This window comes from Vicia villosa, linkage group LG1, assembly GCF_029867415.1.
Source record: "Vicia villosa cultivar HV-30 ecotype Madison, WI linkage group LG1, Vvil1.0, whole genome shotgun sequence".
Lineage (NCBI taxonomy): Eukaryota > Viridiplantae > Streptophyta > Magnoliopsida > Fabales > Fabaceae > Vicia > Vicia villosa.
The window spans coordinates 97,217,348-97,233,277 of NC_081180.1; the positions used below are offsets into that span (position 1 = coordinate 97,217,348).

Here is a 15,930-nt window from a genome sequence, read left to right on the forward strand (position 1 = left end):
TATATATGTTTTTTTGAAGACTTCATTGTTTAAATAAAATGATATTAAACATAGTCTATCTTTATAACCTTTATAACGTACAGACAACTAATGACATGTTTCGTCGGTGTACACATAGAGATCCTGACGATCCGAATAAGAAGCAGGCATCTTAAATTTAAGTTCACTCCAACAATTATTTCTTAAGATATATATCTCCCAAAAGATGTGTAGATAATGAGTTAGAGGAATTTGTACACAACGAACCACCTTATAGTCATTGTTAACTTGGTCATAACCAAATCCATGAACATAAAACTCTGGCCATTCATCATCATGGGGAGAAGACTCAATGAGACGTGGCACACGCAAGCTGGGAGGAATGATCTTGAATTCTTCGGTGGTTGGGTTCCACAATACAACTCTTTGAGGCTGTGTATATAAAGTTTCAATCAGACAAAATATACCTTTAACACTAGAAAAGCCAAATATATCAAACTCTTGAATGTTAAATGAAGTTGGAAAATCTAATTTAGTCTTCTTCTCGAATCTTTCTCCACGAAAATAATACAACTCATTTTCGGATAAATATAACGGTAGAAATGAATCACCAGGATTGTTATATATTACGTTATTCTTGAGCTTGATCATGAAAGATGAATCTAGAGACCATGATTTTTGTAAACCAGAAAATCGATGCAAAGATTTAAGAGGGAGCTTTGATAAAATTGAGAAGGCAGCATCATCAGGTATATAACTTCTAGTTATCTTTTAGGTTATTGTAGCAACAAAAAATAAACTATGCTCCTGCCTGAAAGATATAGAGTAAAAAAAACAAAGTGAGTTATAACTCAACATTTATTTATTTTCCATTATAATATTTTTTTTAATAATTACATTAAAAAAAATGTTAGAAGTTTTTGATTCCTTGTTCGATATATTATATGAATTGAGAACTATTTTATTTCAGTAAAAGAACGTTTTTTTTATAAGGAAACACAAACAAAATCTACTCTTCGAATAAAAGAGATATATATTTTCAAATCAAATAAACTAAATTGATAGGTAAACAAAATCTACTCAAATCAAATAAATAAAATTGATTGAATGTAAATAAAATCTACTCAAATCAAGGAGATATATACTGAAACAAAATATCTGGTAAAATAAAATTAAACTGATATCAATAATGAATAATTAAGAGAAAAATTAAGATAAAATTAATAATGATAATATGACTGCAAAAATACTTACTTTGGCAGAAATTACTCAGAACTTGAATTGATATTCTTGAAAGAACGTATGGAAATTCATAGAATTATCTTCAATATATATACTAACATCATCATGCTTTACGAACCAACCAATGTGTCCTTTGGGAATTTTGTTTCCTTTCTTAGAATTCTACCAACCGTCCCAATGTTTAAAATTAAAATTTTGTTTGCATTTAAAGATTTAATAAAAGCGGAAAATTTACATTTTTCATTTCACTATTTTTCAATAAATTAAAAATTTTAAGTGCAATTTTTTTATATAGAAAGTATTAAAATTATTTGTCATATAATTTTGGAAACTAAAAATTGCTTATTTTTATGGGGACCGAAAAGAACAATTAATAATTTTGTAAATGTAAATTTTTTTACACTATCAATGTATCTAGCCACTCAATTATATTATTTTTAAAAAAATGAAAATAAAAGTCAAACAATTCTAACAAATTAAAGGTTGTGATCCAATTAAATTCTTAATAATTCTGTAAGTAAAAAAAAAAAAATTTAATCTATTTTAAAGGGAATTTTTTGAGCAAGTATTAAGATACACATTCTAACACATTCTTTTTTTTTATTGAAAGTTAAATTTAACTCACTAATTATAAATAATAAATAAAATTATAAATAGAGACAAATAATGAATAAAAAAATTTAAAATTAAAATATTAAATTAATATAAAATATAGAAAAATTAAACTAGTAAAAATTTATATAAATATATAAAAAGCTATATTAAATAAAATAAAATGTATATGAAAATAATGTAACTTGATTCATAAAATTGACGTCCTTACTTGGTGTGATAGAGAATCTAAATTATTAAACTTTGATTCTCGTAAATTATTTCATTAAACATGTGTTCTTACAAACTAATTGATTCTTGTACTCTACTAGATTAAACATATACTCAGTATTTACAATCGGAGAAAATTCAACTTTAAACTATCGGATTTGTGATAAGAAAACAATTATACTTGTGATAATAGTTCGAACATACAAACCTTTAAAGCAGGTCTTGCACAAACCAGATTTAGTAAGATGAGTGAGGAAAGAGTCGATCAAGATATTTGGGTTCGATATCTCATTTGAGCCTACAACAAACTTAAAGCTTAAATCTTTTCAAATCTCATCACAGAAATAACGTCGGTCGCTTAAGAACCATTCACAAAGTGGACCGTCTTCACAGACGAGTCGTGAAATAATAGACGAATTATCGTGGGGGCTCATCCTTGAGAGAGATTAAGGATTGTTAGTAGAAATATCCTCACGTTTCAAATTTCTTACCACTATGTTCGTATTCAATTATAGGAGTAAGGTTGTACATAAGAAACATGTCCACCATTTTGTTAAAATGTATAGAAGAAGAGAAATCCGGAAATTATCTTGTTAAAGTACATGAAGGTATATCGAGGCAACATCTAGGAGGAAAAGCCATCGCCACAAAGATTCTCAAGGCCGATTACTATTGGCCTTCAATGGTTCAAAAAGTCAACAATTACAGCAAAAAATGTGAACAATCTCAGAAGCATGGTGACATTCATATCACCCTCCCATTCAATCTCAACATGTTAACTGGACCATGGACATTCTCCCAATGGGGCATAAATATCCTTGGCCTTTTTACACTGGCTTTGAAGTAACTAAATTTGTTATTATAGCTATAAACTATTTTTTCCAAATGGATTGATGCAGAAGCCTTAGCAAAGATCACAATGACTGGCATTCATAAATTCTTTCATTGGAGCATTCTAGCCAGCGATGGCATTCTCCAATCAGTTATCACTAAAATTGGGACCTAGTTCACCCACAAGAATCTGAATAAACTCTTTGAGGATCTCATAGTCAATCGTTATTTCGCATGAGTGCATTTTGATGCACAATCTTCTATGTTTGTACTTATGTATTTTCATAATTTTTTAATTTATTTTTCAATTTTATTGTATTTTCATATTCTAGTTTATTTTTTCTATATTGATTTTCGTATTTTATTTTCGGCATTAGCATCTTTCAATAAAAAAAAATCAAAACTTGAGCTTCTTGAATCAGATTGACGCATTCTGATACTCGTTGAAAAGCTGAGAGAAAGAGATACAACTTTTATGTTGAAGCGAGAAGCTGATTCGAAATGTAGAAGCCTCTAAAAATTCGTTGAAGTTTCAGACTTTATGAAATACTTAGTTTTTGGCCCGATTTTGTATTTTATTCAGGTCGGTTGTCATTAGGCCCGAATTTCCTTGCTCTATTTAAACCGATCAATAGTTTTAGGATGAGAAATTCAGCATTCACGAAATTATAACATTGAGCCGCTAGGATTCCATGAAGAACTGATTGACTGTATTCGGTTTCAACAACTTTGAGGTTTTTATAATTTTCAATTCAATTTCGATTCCTTTTCAATTCTGCCCATAAATTTGTTTGCTTAATTTGATTGCTTTCGTTTGCTTAATTCGATTACTGCTTATAGGATAAAGTTGATTAAATTTGATTGTATGTATGATCCTTAACTATAACTGTGTAAGCGTAGCTTTTTCGTTATCGTGTTTGCTTAATTTGTGACTACTTAAATCCATTTGCATAATTCAAAAATTAAAACATACATCATATAATATCAATTGTGCTTGTCAGTGTATATTGTAATCGAATAGGATCAAATCCACTTTGGGAATTAGAATTATAAGAATCGATGATAATTCTAAAATGATACAGTAGATCAACTTATTTATAAATTCTGCTTTTACGTTAATCACTTTTAGATTTAAGTTTTAAACCTTAAAACCCTCGTATTTTAATAGGTTGGTTAATTTCACCCAGGAGTCCCTGCGATATGATACTCGAGTGTCGCTTCCCTAAAATACATGTTAGAAATATTTTTGTTAATTATTGTTGCTTGAAAACATGTGATGTCACATGCAAATATACATGTATGTTTGAAGTAGAAAGTGATAGAATAGTAAGAATGTTGAACCTAGAGGGAGTGGAGATTAACTTAGATTAATTTTGCAAAGAACTATCTTTTGTAAATAAGCATGAGCAAGATAAAAAAATAGTTTATGATTGTCACAGGTTCAGTTTAATAGAAAACAAAGATTAGAACAATGTTAAGAAAGTAAGAACTTGAGATTATGAGAGGGAGAATCTCCATTTTCATTCACTCTCTGCATTGGTTTCTTCTTTTATAGTTGCTTCATCTAGGGATTTACATATTGTCTTAGGTCATGGGCTTGAGAATAAATGTCAAATTAGGCCCAAAAGAGAATAAGCAACACTCCCTCTATTTCTTCCCATCCGTACAGTAGTGGAATCATGTACAGATAATAGTGGGAGACAAAGTGTAATGTGGCAAGCAAACAAGCAGACGGCGTTGTCCTTTTAGCATTGTGGCGCACTAGTGGTTGTACTATGCATTGACTTTTGTCTTCTAGAACCTTGTTCTCATCCTTTCAAATCAGCTATCCTTCCAACACAAATTGTTGCCACTATTGGTTATACTATGTATTAGCTTTAATCTTCTAGCTCCTTGTTCTCATCCATTCAAATCAGTTATCATTCCAACGTAGATTGTTGCCACGTGTGCCTTAGGAATGCAATTGATGTTTCTCCTTTTTCTCAACTGCTTCCCGTTTTTTACTTTCTTTTGGGAACCACTTGTTTTCCCATACTATCGTACTCGACCTTATCAGAAAATAAAATTTCACAAGCAACAAACACATAAAAACTACAAAAGAGAGCACTTATTGTGCCCTTTATAAACTACTCTTAAAACAGCAAAATACAATTAATTTAACTACTAAATATTTAAACAAATAGAAATATTCAAGTATTAGGATTTGTAATAACTCACAAAATTCTCTTCTCAATAATAGGCATATATTACTACGCTGAAAGTATTATAGCTACTTTAGGAGCATAAGTGGTCGCCTTGTGAAAATCAATATTAGAATAATATATGTATAAATTTGCAAGAATATATATGGAGGTTGATTTGACTCTCGGTGTTGTTGGTCATGTATAGTTTGGGACAGGTGGTTCCATAAGATATGGTGATAACAAAGTTTGATTTCAACCTTAGTTTTTAAAACATCTTTTTTTTAGAATATCCAATATATTTTTCCTCAACTTATAGGGTTGAATATCAAGGACCTATGTTAAAAATGGTAAATATATCATTATAGACTTAAATCTTTTGTTGTCCTCAAATAATTACTACTCCACTTTAGAGATTTAGATAAAGTTTTGTTACTTCAATTGAATTATGCTAACTTAAAGAGAAAATATTAATGGTGAATATACTACTATACGTGTGTTGCAGCATGATTATGATTTTGGTGATCATTGAAATTAGATATGTAAGTTACGTCTTGAGCAAACGTTTAAGTTTTTATTTAGCAGGTGTGACAACCGGCTTAGTAGCAAATAAAACACCAAAACTTCATCATTATGCTAACCTGTTGAAATTAATTAGAAGTTATTTGATTAAAGATTATGACATTTCTATCCACCACATTCTTAAACCCTTGTGTTATCAAGTTAGATGTTAATCACTTAGACGTCACCTAGACCTCTTAGGTGGTGCATGAGCAATTGTCTTTTCTCTCTTCAACACTATTAGCAAGTGTTTTTTTTGTTTAAGCATGTCATTTATTATAACATAGTACTTTGTTTTTTCTTTTCCATTTCAATTTTTCTCATGTAACATCAAAAAACTTAAATTGTTATTAATTGAAAATCGCATATCTAATATACATGAAAATTTATTGTTAGTCAAGACCTTGTAAAAGAGACTTGACAGAATGAATGAAATACCAAACCAAAACACTATGCTACCATTCTGACAAAACAGAAAGCTCCTATCAAAACCTAATTACATAATAATGGAATAAAGAAGTAAAAAAATATATATATTAATTAAAAAATCTACACAACACCACAAGGAACACAATACCACTTTGCAAGTTGGTCAAAAAGCCACTCAATATGACTTAACTTGTCCTCCTCAACAGGAGAAGGAGCTGGCAGTGGTAGCTCATCGGGCAGCTGGCGATGAAACGCGTCAACTGCAGCAGCAACGCCGTCTTCATTCTCTATCAACTTAGCAACTTCCATCGCCCGAGATTTCACCTGAAACACGTTAACAGTCAAAATTATTATTGGTTTCGCAATGAGAAAGGTCGTTGATGATTATACATTTACCTCTGGCTGGAGCATGAATTTTATAGCATTTGATAAATTCTCAACATTGAGTTCATATATTGGAATTGGTTCTGGTCCCAACTCTTTCTGATGTATTCTATCGCCCCAAAAGAATTGATCTCCAAAGAATGGAACTATGGTTGTTGGACACTGCAAATTAACATTAACCGTTAAACTATTAAGTTAACGACATTTAAAGATTACGCCATTGTTACGTCATCGTAAAAAAGAAAAACATCTCAGTGAAGATCTATTGAATACTAATAATTACCCCGGCTTTTAATCCTGTAGCGGTGGTTCCGGCTCCACCGTGATGCACCTGCAATTACACACCTAGATTTGAGTGAACTTTTGACGAGAACCACTGTGAGTTGTGACCCCTCCAAATCATTTTTTTCCTTTGCCAAATAATTACACAAGAAAGCATAAATTGAACTAACCACAGCAGAGCATTGAGGAAACAGCCAATCATGAGGGCATTCCTCGAGAAGGAAAACGTCGTCAGAAATTTCGGCCACTGCATAATTGAAAACAAGTGCTTGTGAAAAAACTAATGTCAATCTCCTAAAATGCATATAACAAACTGTAAAATCATATCAATGTGCATCATAAGTCAAACATTTTGCATAAAGCACTGATTTGGATTGATATAGTTTTCGGTTTTCTTGAATAACAATATTATATTCTCTTTTTATTGGTTTCATTCAATCAATGCCACTGATTTACAAACAATTAACAGAATATGAAACAAAAATTAACTAGGACCATCTCAACAGCATCTGAAAAAAAAAGTCAAACAAACAGGTAGGTTTTATTTTGAAATAGAATACTTACAATTTCCTAGATTACCCCAACCTCGGTCAATAATTCCCCGTTGTTCTGTCTCTTTTAGTGCCTCCAATATAACATCTGTTGTTAGTTTAGGATCTTCAAGAGGCTGACATAAGTAAACAAAATTTCTATAAGTTTCTCAAGGCAACCACTTTATATTCACTTTAATACGATTATAACCGAAACAGATATTCAAGACAATATATTCAATTTAAACACATGTTGGTTGGGTGGGCCTAACTCATCTCTACAAAACTGATTTGTAGGGTGAGAATTTCCCTCACTTATAAACACATGTTGAAACCGTACCCTTTTCAATTCAACAAAGGAGTTGAAGAATTGGAGTTCAAACCCCAGTGAAGGAGAAAATAGTAAAACAACAACTATATTCTAATATTAGCCTGTAAAAAAAATGAGACACCATATATGTCATGTCTCTAATGGCGTAACAACAAAAAATCCCGGTATGTGAAACGTCATCATGCTTCATTAGCTTATTCTCCAAGAAAGTAATAAAGTTGACAGAAAAATTTACAGAAAAAAAGGCATTAATCGGAGTTATGTACATAAAAATACTCGTAGTTCAAATGTGAAAAATTACCATACCATGCTCCCAAATCCAAAATATAAAGGAGGTGGTCCTTTTTTAATCCATTGGACAAAATCTTCCCGTGGTTGATACTTTGACCCAAGGTTCAAGAAACAGTAACCAACAACATCAACTAAAGAGCCCCAGTCTGCAAGTTAATAAAAATGTCATTATCCTCGAGGACCGATTCTTCTGAGCTTAAGCTGTTTAATGGAGGCCCGTGATTGATTTTACATCTTATAATTTTCAAAAAGTTATATTATCACCGCAAATAGGCTTATGGTAGGATACTGTATGATGCTATTGATAACTGTGTCCTTGTCCATACCATTTGGTTTCGGAACAAGATGAGGACTCCACATATAGGCAGTTGGTAAATGAGATATTGATCCTCGATACATGCTGAAGTATGCAATAGGAGGAAGCTTCAACGTTCTTTTCCTGAAGTCATTGATAATTCCTCGCATTCCCCACCATATCAGTAGATCCACAACTATATAAGACAGCTAGAAATGGCAGGGAAATATAGGTATGTTGATAAGGAAATCCAGCAAATATTCATAAAAATATAAAAATCGGATTATGAAATATTGGTTCAGCGGAAGGACATACCCAATAACCAGCGCCTCGAGGAACACGTGCCAAAGGGTGGGGAAACGCATAGGTTGGACTGCATATTTAATAATAAAAAAATGTAACAGAATTCGGTTTGTTGTTTTAACTAAAACATTTTTGTATTGTATGAATATTATTCAAGACTCTGAAAGTAACTTGTGTCTTGCTAATATATAAATGTGAATATGCTATTATAACACATTAAACTCACGTCCATGGCATTGTGAAGAAGATGTGAATAGGCACCCCAAGGGCTTCAGCAACATGTACATGCCCTGCAAGCCGGAATCAACAATATAATTTCCGACAGTAGAATCATCAAATGTCATACTTGCAAAGCATGAAGAAAGATATGGAATGGAGAAATACGTATATGCAGTACAATAATCTTCTACTCGCTCACCATATGCGGGAGGGTTGGCAATAATAGCCTGAGCTGTGAAGGGAATGCCAGTTTCTGAATCAGGTGCTGTGCAAGCTGGAAGAAGCGAATCAATTATGGCCTTCAGCTGCTTTCTTTGGATAGATATTTCAGTCGTACCAGAAGGGATCAAACCTTTATTCCTTGCCATATCTATTATTTAAACAACTCATTTAGTCTATCAGAATATGCATATATAATGAGTTTGATATAAATGGAATATGGTCAAAAGACTCAAAACAAAATATGGTTTTGTTTCGATATGTGAAACACAAAGTACAAATAGACCGAAATAATTATTAAAAGGAACCTCTTACATCCGGCCAATACCCGAGGATCACCACCGAGAGGGTGGAAATTTACACCAGCGGATCTTACAAATGTCTTGAAATTAGCATGAGTTGCTAGCCTAACACGATGACCATACTCCTGTGAATACCCGATTTTTATTAGTTAGGGAAAATCATCTCGCGCACAGAAAATATAACCTTCAGCTGTCGGGAAAGTAAGCAATAACAAAAACCATAATTATTTTATCACACTTTTGTCATGTGGATTAATATGAATTGAAATGAAATACTCAAACATGCCTGAAGTCTCTTTGCAATGGCCACAAAAGGTTGTACATCTCCTCTAGTTCCAACCACAAGTATGACAATTTGTAACCGCGGAACTGATTTTTTTAAATCAGAACTAATAAAACTTCCGCTCATTGTCGATTCTTCATAAGATTGAAACTCTAACAACTCTGAAGCAACACTAGCACTCCTTTCTAAATCAACTTCAACAGTCCCATCTTTTTGTATCTTCACTAGGTTAGCAATCAGTTTTTCCTAAGAAGCAAAACAATGAAGTGTCATCAACAATACCGGCCACAACAGGAAGTTATTGCGAACTCCAATCGGAACAAACATACACAATAATCTCATCGACGTACAATAAAACTTGCATATACCTTCTCATGCTCCGACAGTCTGTCCAATATTAGGTCATGCCTTCGAAGCGCTCTCTTTTCTGTCATTGACCTAGAAATCATAATCTCATCTTCAGCTATTAGTGAATTTCTCTCAGTTCCACTAGGTGCTGTGATGCAATGTTCCAAACCTTCGCGAACATAATTTAATAAAACCAAACATATTGAATCAATCTCTTAACAAAGGCTAGTTAGAAACAATAGTCCTTGGGGACAAAACCAATAGCATTCGACACAATACTGACACATGTCTAGATGTCACAAACGCGATGATACATAATATTTCACATTCATCAATTACCTAACAGCATGAAAGAATAAACTAATATAGATAAAGCAAATGAGCACAAACCTAAGCGTGGCAAAGAAGTAGATTGGTATCTTAAATTTGTCTTCAAATCCTCTGCCATCTTAGAAGAAACAGAATCATCATCAACTTGTTGAGACATAACTTCCCCTCTCACAGTAACCAACTCATCATCATTCATTTCTCTGAAACCCTTTTTCTCTTCTAACACTTGTTTGCACAAATGCTCAACCCCATTACAACCCATAACAGAAATCAGTATTCTCAATTCTCAACAACAGAATCATTTGGAAAACATGTAGCTGAAAGCTGAATAAACAAAAACACAAGTTTGTTGAAATTGGAATCTGATTCTCAACAGTAGCAATTCCCTTCAACAGGAATTTACTGATCCACAGTTTTTCACTAAAGAATAACAAAAGTGTACAACTAACTAACCAACAGTCATTCAAAACACAAAGAATGTTTGGTGAACTGAAAATTCAAACCTTCTTAAATTTTCAACTCTAACCTTACAAAAAACAATTGAACTATGAAGGTGTAATAATAATTATCGTAGAAATCAATAGCAGAAAAAAAAAAGCAGAAAAAAAAAAACAGTAATTGACTTGTTTAAGGTTTATGTCGACAATAACATGGAAATTTAGCGAGGAATGGTAGTTGCTTGCTTCCTACAAAACAGTGTCTAAAATGGGTTAACACTTAACCACAAATTCAACTATAGAATTAGAATCGTATTAGAGGCAAATATTTCACATTTTTATTTTTATTTTTAAAAATAAATAAATACTCCTATTTATAATGATTAACAATTATTTTGATATTGAATTTATTTTTTAGGACAACTAGTTTTTATTCGTTGTCAATCAGTGTCTAATATAGTCAATGACCAAAATGGATATTTCTACATTTATTAGTGTTTAGGGTTATTTCTATTAAGAGAAAATTAATAGAATTAAAATATTGATTATTAATCAATGGATTAGATTTAGCGGTTGAAATTAAACTATAACAATATCATAAATTCTAATTCTAATTTCGAAAAAATATATTTACATATTTGACACCCTTCCAATGATACTGTTTTGGAAAGAAAATATCTATCAAAAAAATCTTTCAAAAATGTTGCATTTTTAGTTTTACTTTTATTAGTAATAAAGACACAAATAAATAAATAAGTTCAAACAAGTGTTGCACTTTTATTGGGAGTGGGGTAGTTCAGTGGATATATAATAGTTTGGTTAAATTGGTGGTGTAAACGGTAAAGTATGGCTTTAGTATCCAATCTCTAGCGTTAGTATTTATGTAATATTTATTTATTAATGTAAATAAATTATTAATATTTATAAATTAATAACTTTAATATATATATATATATATATATATATATATATATATATATATATATATATATATATATATATATATATATGATCGTACCTGATCAGAAGAATCGTCAAGGCAGCAGAATCTGGCTTGGAGAGCAAGATGGGGGGGGTACCTGCAAGGTTCTCCGATGCTTAAGTTAGTGGCTATCAGAGAATGAGGGTTGAGAGTGAATAGAATAGAATACCTGACCCTCTGGTGAGAGAGGGTATTTATAGCCCCCAGCGCTGGGCCAAGGTTTCCTAATTGGGCCAAATCTAATTGGAGGCCCACGTGCTAGGAAACTGCCAGAACGTCCTTGTGCTAGGGCTGAGTCAGCAGGTGACCCACGTTCTGGATGATCATAGCGTAGGGTTCGGAGGTGGTTGACCGAATCCCCCGCTGCGTGACGCGTGGTCTTCGCGCGTGGATAACTCCTTGACGGTTATCCAGTAAATGGGCCCAATGAATTGGGCCTGCTCGGCTAGTGAGAGGAGCTGGGCCTGCTCGGCCCAGGCCAGAACTGGAGCCCCCCAAGTCATTAGTCTTGTGAGAGTGATGACTTTAGCCAAGAGGCTGGCCGAGCAAGAGCACGAATGTTGGTCGTCAATTGGGATCTCGTCGCACGACTAAGTCTGCGGGGGAAGAGGTTGCTGCTGGGGATAAGAGCCAAGGGTGGTCGGATGGTGTCCTCGAAGACCCGTCGAGGAGATGGCTGTCCCTTGGTTTCCTCTTGATATGCTTGGTTGCTTCTTGTCAGAGTGTGGCTGATAGGTGGCAGTTGTGGAGACTGTCATCATTGCAGCGCCGTTTTAGGCATAAATGCAGATTGCGCCGTTTGGGTTTCCAAAGTTGTTTCGTGACGTGGCACCCTTTCGTGGATGGAGCTGCCTTGGGGGTGTAATCAATGATGGCGTCTCCTAGGCTGCCTAGGCTATCATGACACCCTTTGGCCTCCTTTCCCTATATAAAGAGCGAGAAGACCATTCATTCGTCACTTAATGTTTTGCAAACTTACAAGACTCGCTCACAGCTCTCCTCTTCGTCTCGCACATCTTTCCTCCGCTACTTCAAGTAAGTTCCTCGTCTCCTCCTTGCTTTTATTTAAGTTTTATGTTTTAGCTTCGAGTGCGGCGGGCAGGATTGATGAGTGCGTCGAGCAAGCTTCATGAGTTTGCCGAGTAGTCATAGGAGATCGTTATTTCTTTCATGTGTTTGCCGAGTAAGATTTGAGTGAGCGGGACAGGAACAGTTGAATTAGACGTCCAGGCTTTAGATTTAATAGCGAACAATTTGCATGAGACGAGCGAAGGAGACGGCATGCCTCAGTTAGGGTGTGAGTTTGCCGGGGAGCTAGATGCACCTGCCGTCCATCGCCGTACGTGGCGACTTTACTTTGTGGGTGCTTCTAATTTGGTTCGTCGGTGTCCGAGGGGGGTGGAATTCTTTCCTCGTCTCTTTTCCTCGCCCTTTCACCTGACTTGCGGTGGAAGGGTGGATTTGACCAGTCGAATTCACTGTTTCCTCTGCTTTTCAGGTAAATGGCCGACGAGAACAAAGACGATGTCGCCTTCGACATATCAGACGGGGATGAAGTTGTTGGTTGCTCGCAGGACGAGGGTGTTCCCGTCGTCGAGACTTCCCCGAGGAAACTTGAGGAATGGGTGGCCGTTGCTCCGAGGACGATTGCGTCGCGCTTCTCGAGTCGTCCTAAGGAAGCCTTTAACGTCATCGAGGACCTTGACCAAGACGAGGAGCCTTCTTGGGGCGCCTTTGTGCCTAAATCTCATCAGAGGATCTGCTCGCAATTCCCCGGTCCCCGTTTCGCAATGTATGAGTTCGTCTTTAAGGAGGCTGGTCTCCGTCTTCCCTTCACTCATTTGCAACGGAGTGTCTTCAGTTGGTTGCGCCTGTGCCCGTCTCAGCTTCATCCCAACGCTTTAGCGTTCTTAAGGGCCTTCGAAGTCGTATGTGGGTACTTGGAGGTCGAAGCGACCCTGCCTCTTTTCTTCAGAGTGTTTCATTTGCAGAGGTTGCGCGATCCGGACGGCAAGTGGAGTTGGGTGTCCTTTAAGCAGCCGAAGAAGCTATTCGCCATTTACCAGGACTCTATCAAGCATTTCAAGAGTCGGTATTTTATAATTAAGCCGCTCACTCCTGAGGCCGAGAATCATTTGTTCGAGGAACGCGAGTATATTAAGGATGGGGTGAGGAGAGTGGGCCCAGCTGCTCGGTTCCCGTTAGAGTGGCAGCCTGACCATTTCGAGCGTGGGACCGACTACTACATCTTTCGGGACGAGGATCTGAATGAGCGCGATACGGGGGGGTATCAGCGGCTCGCTTCTTTCGTGGACGGGTTTAGACCGGCAGTATGTACCTATCCCAACGGGGATCCCTTAGTCGAGGAAGATGGAGGTCCTATGCTGGAGCCTCGGCATATCAACACAAAAGTCATCCTCGAGTGTGGGAGTTACGGGGATGCGATAATTTTGTTAGGTGAGATAACTATTTCTTGTTCGAATAATATCCTTTCGGTTCTAACTCTTTATTTTGCAGGAAAAATGGCCGATCTGCATGACAAGATTGTGAAGAGAAAATAAATATTAATCAAATAATTAATAAACATCACATAAATAAAAATAAAAATAACTTAAAAGATTTTAAATTGAATCACAAGAAGAAGAATATTTAGTCAAGTTTTACTTAACATGTTATCTTATTTGATAGAGAAATATTGTTTTAAGATCATTTATTTAATTTTATAAGTTTAAATATTATTCTTTAATATAAAATTTAATTTGTTATTCTTAAACACGACCTATATTATAATAATAACCTTAAAAATTTCAATCCTTTTTATACAATTTTAAACAAAATATAATTTGGCTCTTAATTATTATTGTTGTTATTTAAAAAATTTAAACGAAATTTTTTTATGCATTAACAAAAATGTAAATTATATTCCATTAAGTCAACTCATATTCGATTCAAAGGGAATATGTTCGAATATGGAATTTATTTTTTAAAGGTGAACAAATGAGATATTGTGGGTTCAAACTTGCGCCCACACATCTAATGTTTCGGCACAGTTACCAACTGAATTGGTTTAACAGGATATCTGCAACACTTCTTTGTTCACCTTTAAAAGATGATATTTTTTTAATCATTAGTCTATTATAAAGAGAACAAATCAGCACAGTTACCAACTGAATTGGTTAAACGGGATATCTGCAACACTTTTTTGTTCACCTTTAAAATATGATATTTTTTTTATCATTAGTCTATTATAGAGAGAACAAATCAGTTCAAAAAATTGATTTAATGTGTCCTGCAAGCTATGTTTTAAAACTCATTGAATCGTCTAAATGAGAATTGATATTATGGACGGAAAACTTTAAGAAAAAGTTGGAATATGCAAGAAAATCAATGAAAACTAGTGTGAACATATTGGGTCGTCGTTTAAGGTTAAGCTCAACTTTTATAAATAATTTTTTATTAGAATAATTTTATTGGGCTAAAGAACAATGATCCATGATAGAGCATTTGAAACTAAGTGAGGTACTACCGGCCGAAGGGGGAACTTTTTACTTTAAGTGCCTTTAGGTCGCTTGATTGGGCTTGGGGTTATCTCGTCCAAACTAGATCCATGATCTATCTCGTTTATCATGTGTGGCCTATATTATGTTTTATGAATTTTAATTTAACATTTTTTATTCGAGTTTTTAAATTTCTTTTTATGCGTTGCGTTAGAATTATCAGACGCGGACGCACAAGTCTTCATGAAGAGTGAATTGTTAGAACAACTCAAATTTAATTTTTGTAAGTTGAACACTCGGATTACATTCCTCCATGAGAAAATAATAAGTCAATGTAAATATTATAGAATTATTTTATGGTGGATGATGTTATAAAAATGGATGCAGAGTTAATTGGATGACCGACTAAGACAAAGACTTTATGTTGTTTACCATTTTCATAAATTAACATTACTACAAAACAAGAGTCGCACTCCTTTAGTATCCGTTTGTTTCAACGTTTCTGGCATATCCTACAATTCCTAGCTTTGAAAAATTCTGGTTAAAGTAGGAATTGAGACGCAAACACCAAGCCAAACAAGATATAATTAAAGTAAGCATTGGGACGCAAACACCAAACCAAAATAAGTGACATTGAAAGTTTAGAAGGGAAGGACCGTGAACGAGGGTAATGAATGGAAGAGACAGACTATCTTCATCATGGATCAATGCATAAGCAAGTCTTAAAATTATGACAAATAAATTTTCAAACGTCTACTACACTTTCTACAGTTTGGTTTTCTATTGATGCAGGCCAAACAAATTGGGGATAGTACTAATTGGAGAAGGAATGTTGGAAGATGGCTGACAGACA

General features: G+C 34.4%; 2 protein-coding genes across 2 annotated transcripts; both read right to left on the reverse strand.

Annotated features, from left to right (window-relative positions):
* Window positions 1-87: 87 nt before the first annotated feature.
* LOC131649857 (F-box protein At4g22390-like) lies at window positions 88-630 on the reverse strand. Its single transcript, XM_058919610.1, has one exon. The coding sequence runs from the start codon at window positions 628-630 to the stop codon at window positions 88-90; it is 543 nt and encodes a 180-aa protein (XP_058775593.1).
* Window positions 631-5,940: 5,310 nt separating this feature from the next.
* Window positions 5,941-10,870, reverse strand: LOC131643637 (sterol 3-beta-glucosyltransferase UGT80B1). The gene is made up of 14 exons (XM_058913910.1): window positions 10,222-10,870; window positions 9,852-10,000; window positions 9,487-9,729; window positions 9,214-9,325; window positions 8,879-9,049; window positions 8,687-8,750; window positions 8,473-8,530; window positions 8,189-8,366; window positions 7,878-8,008; window positions 7,275-7,377; window positions 6,881-6,957; window positions 6,712-6,759; window positions 6,441-6,590; window positions 5,941-6,368 (listed from the first exon to the last, which is right to left on the reverse strand). Exons 1-14 carry the CDS (start codon window positions 10,421-10,423, stop codon window positions 6,165-6,167), a joined length of 1,890 nt encoding a protein of 629 aa, XP_058769893.1. The 5' UTR covers window positions 10,424-10,870; the 3' UTR covers window positions 5,941-6,164.
* Window positions 10,871-15,930: the final 5,060 nt, after the last annotated feature.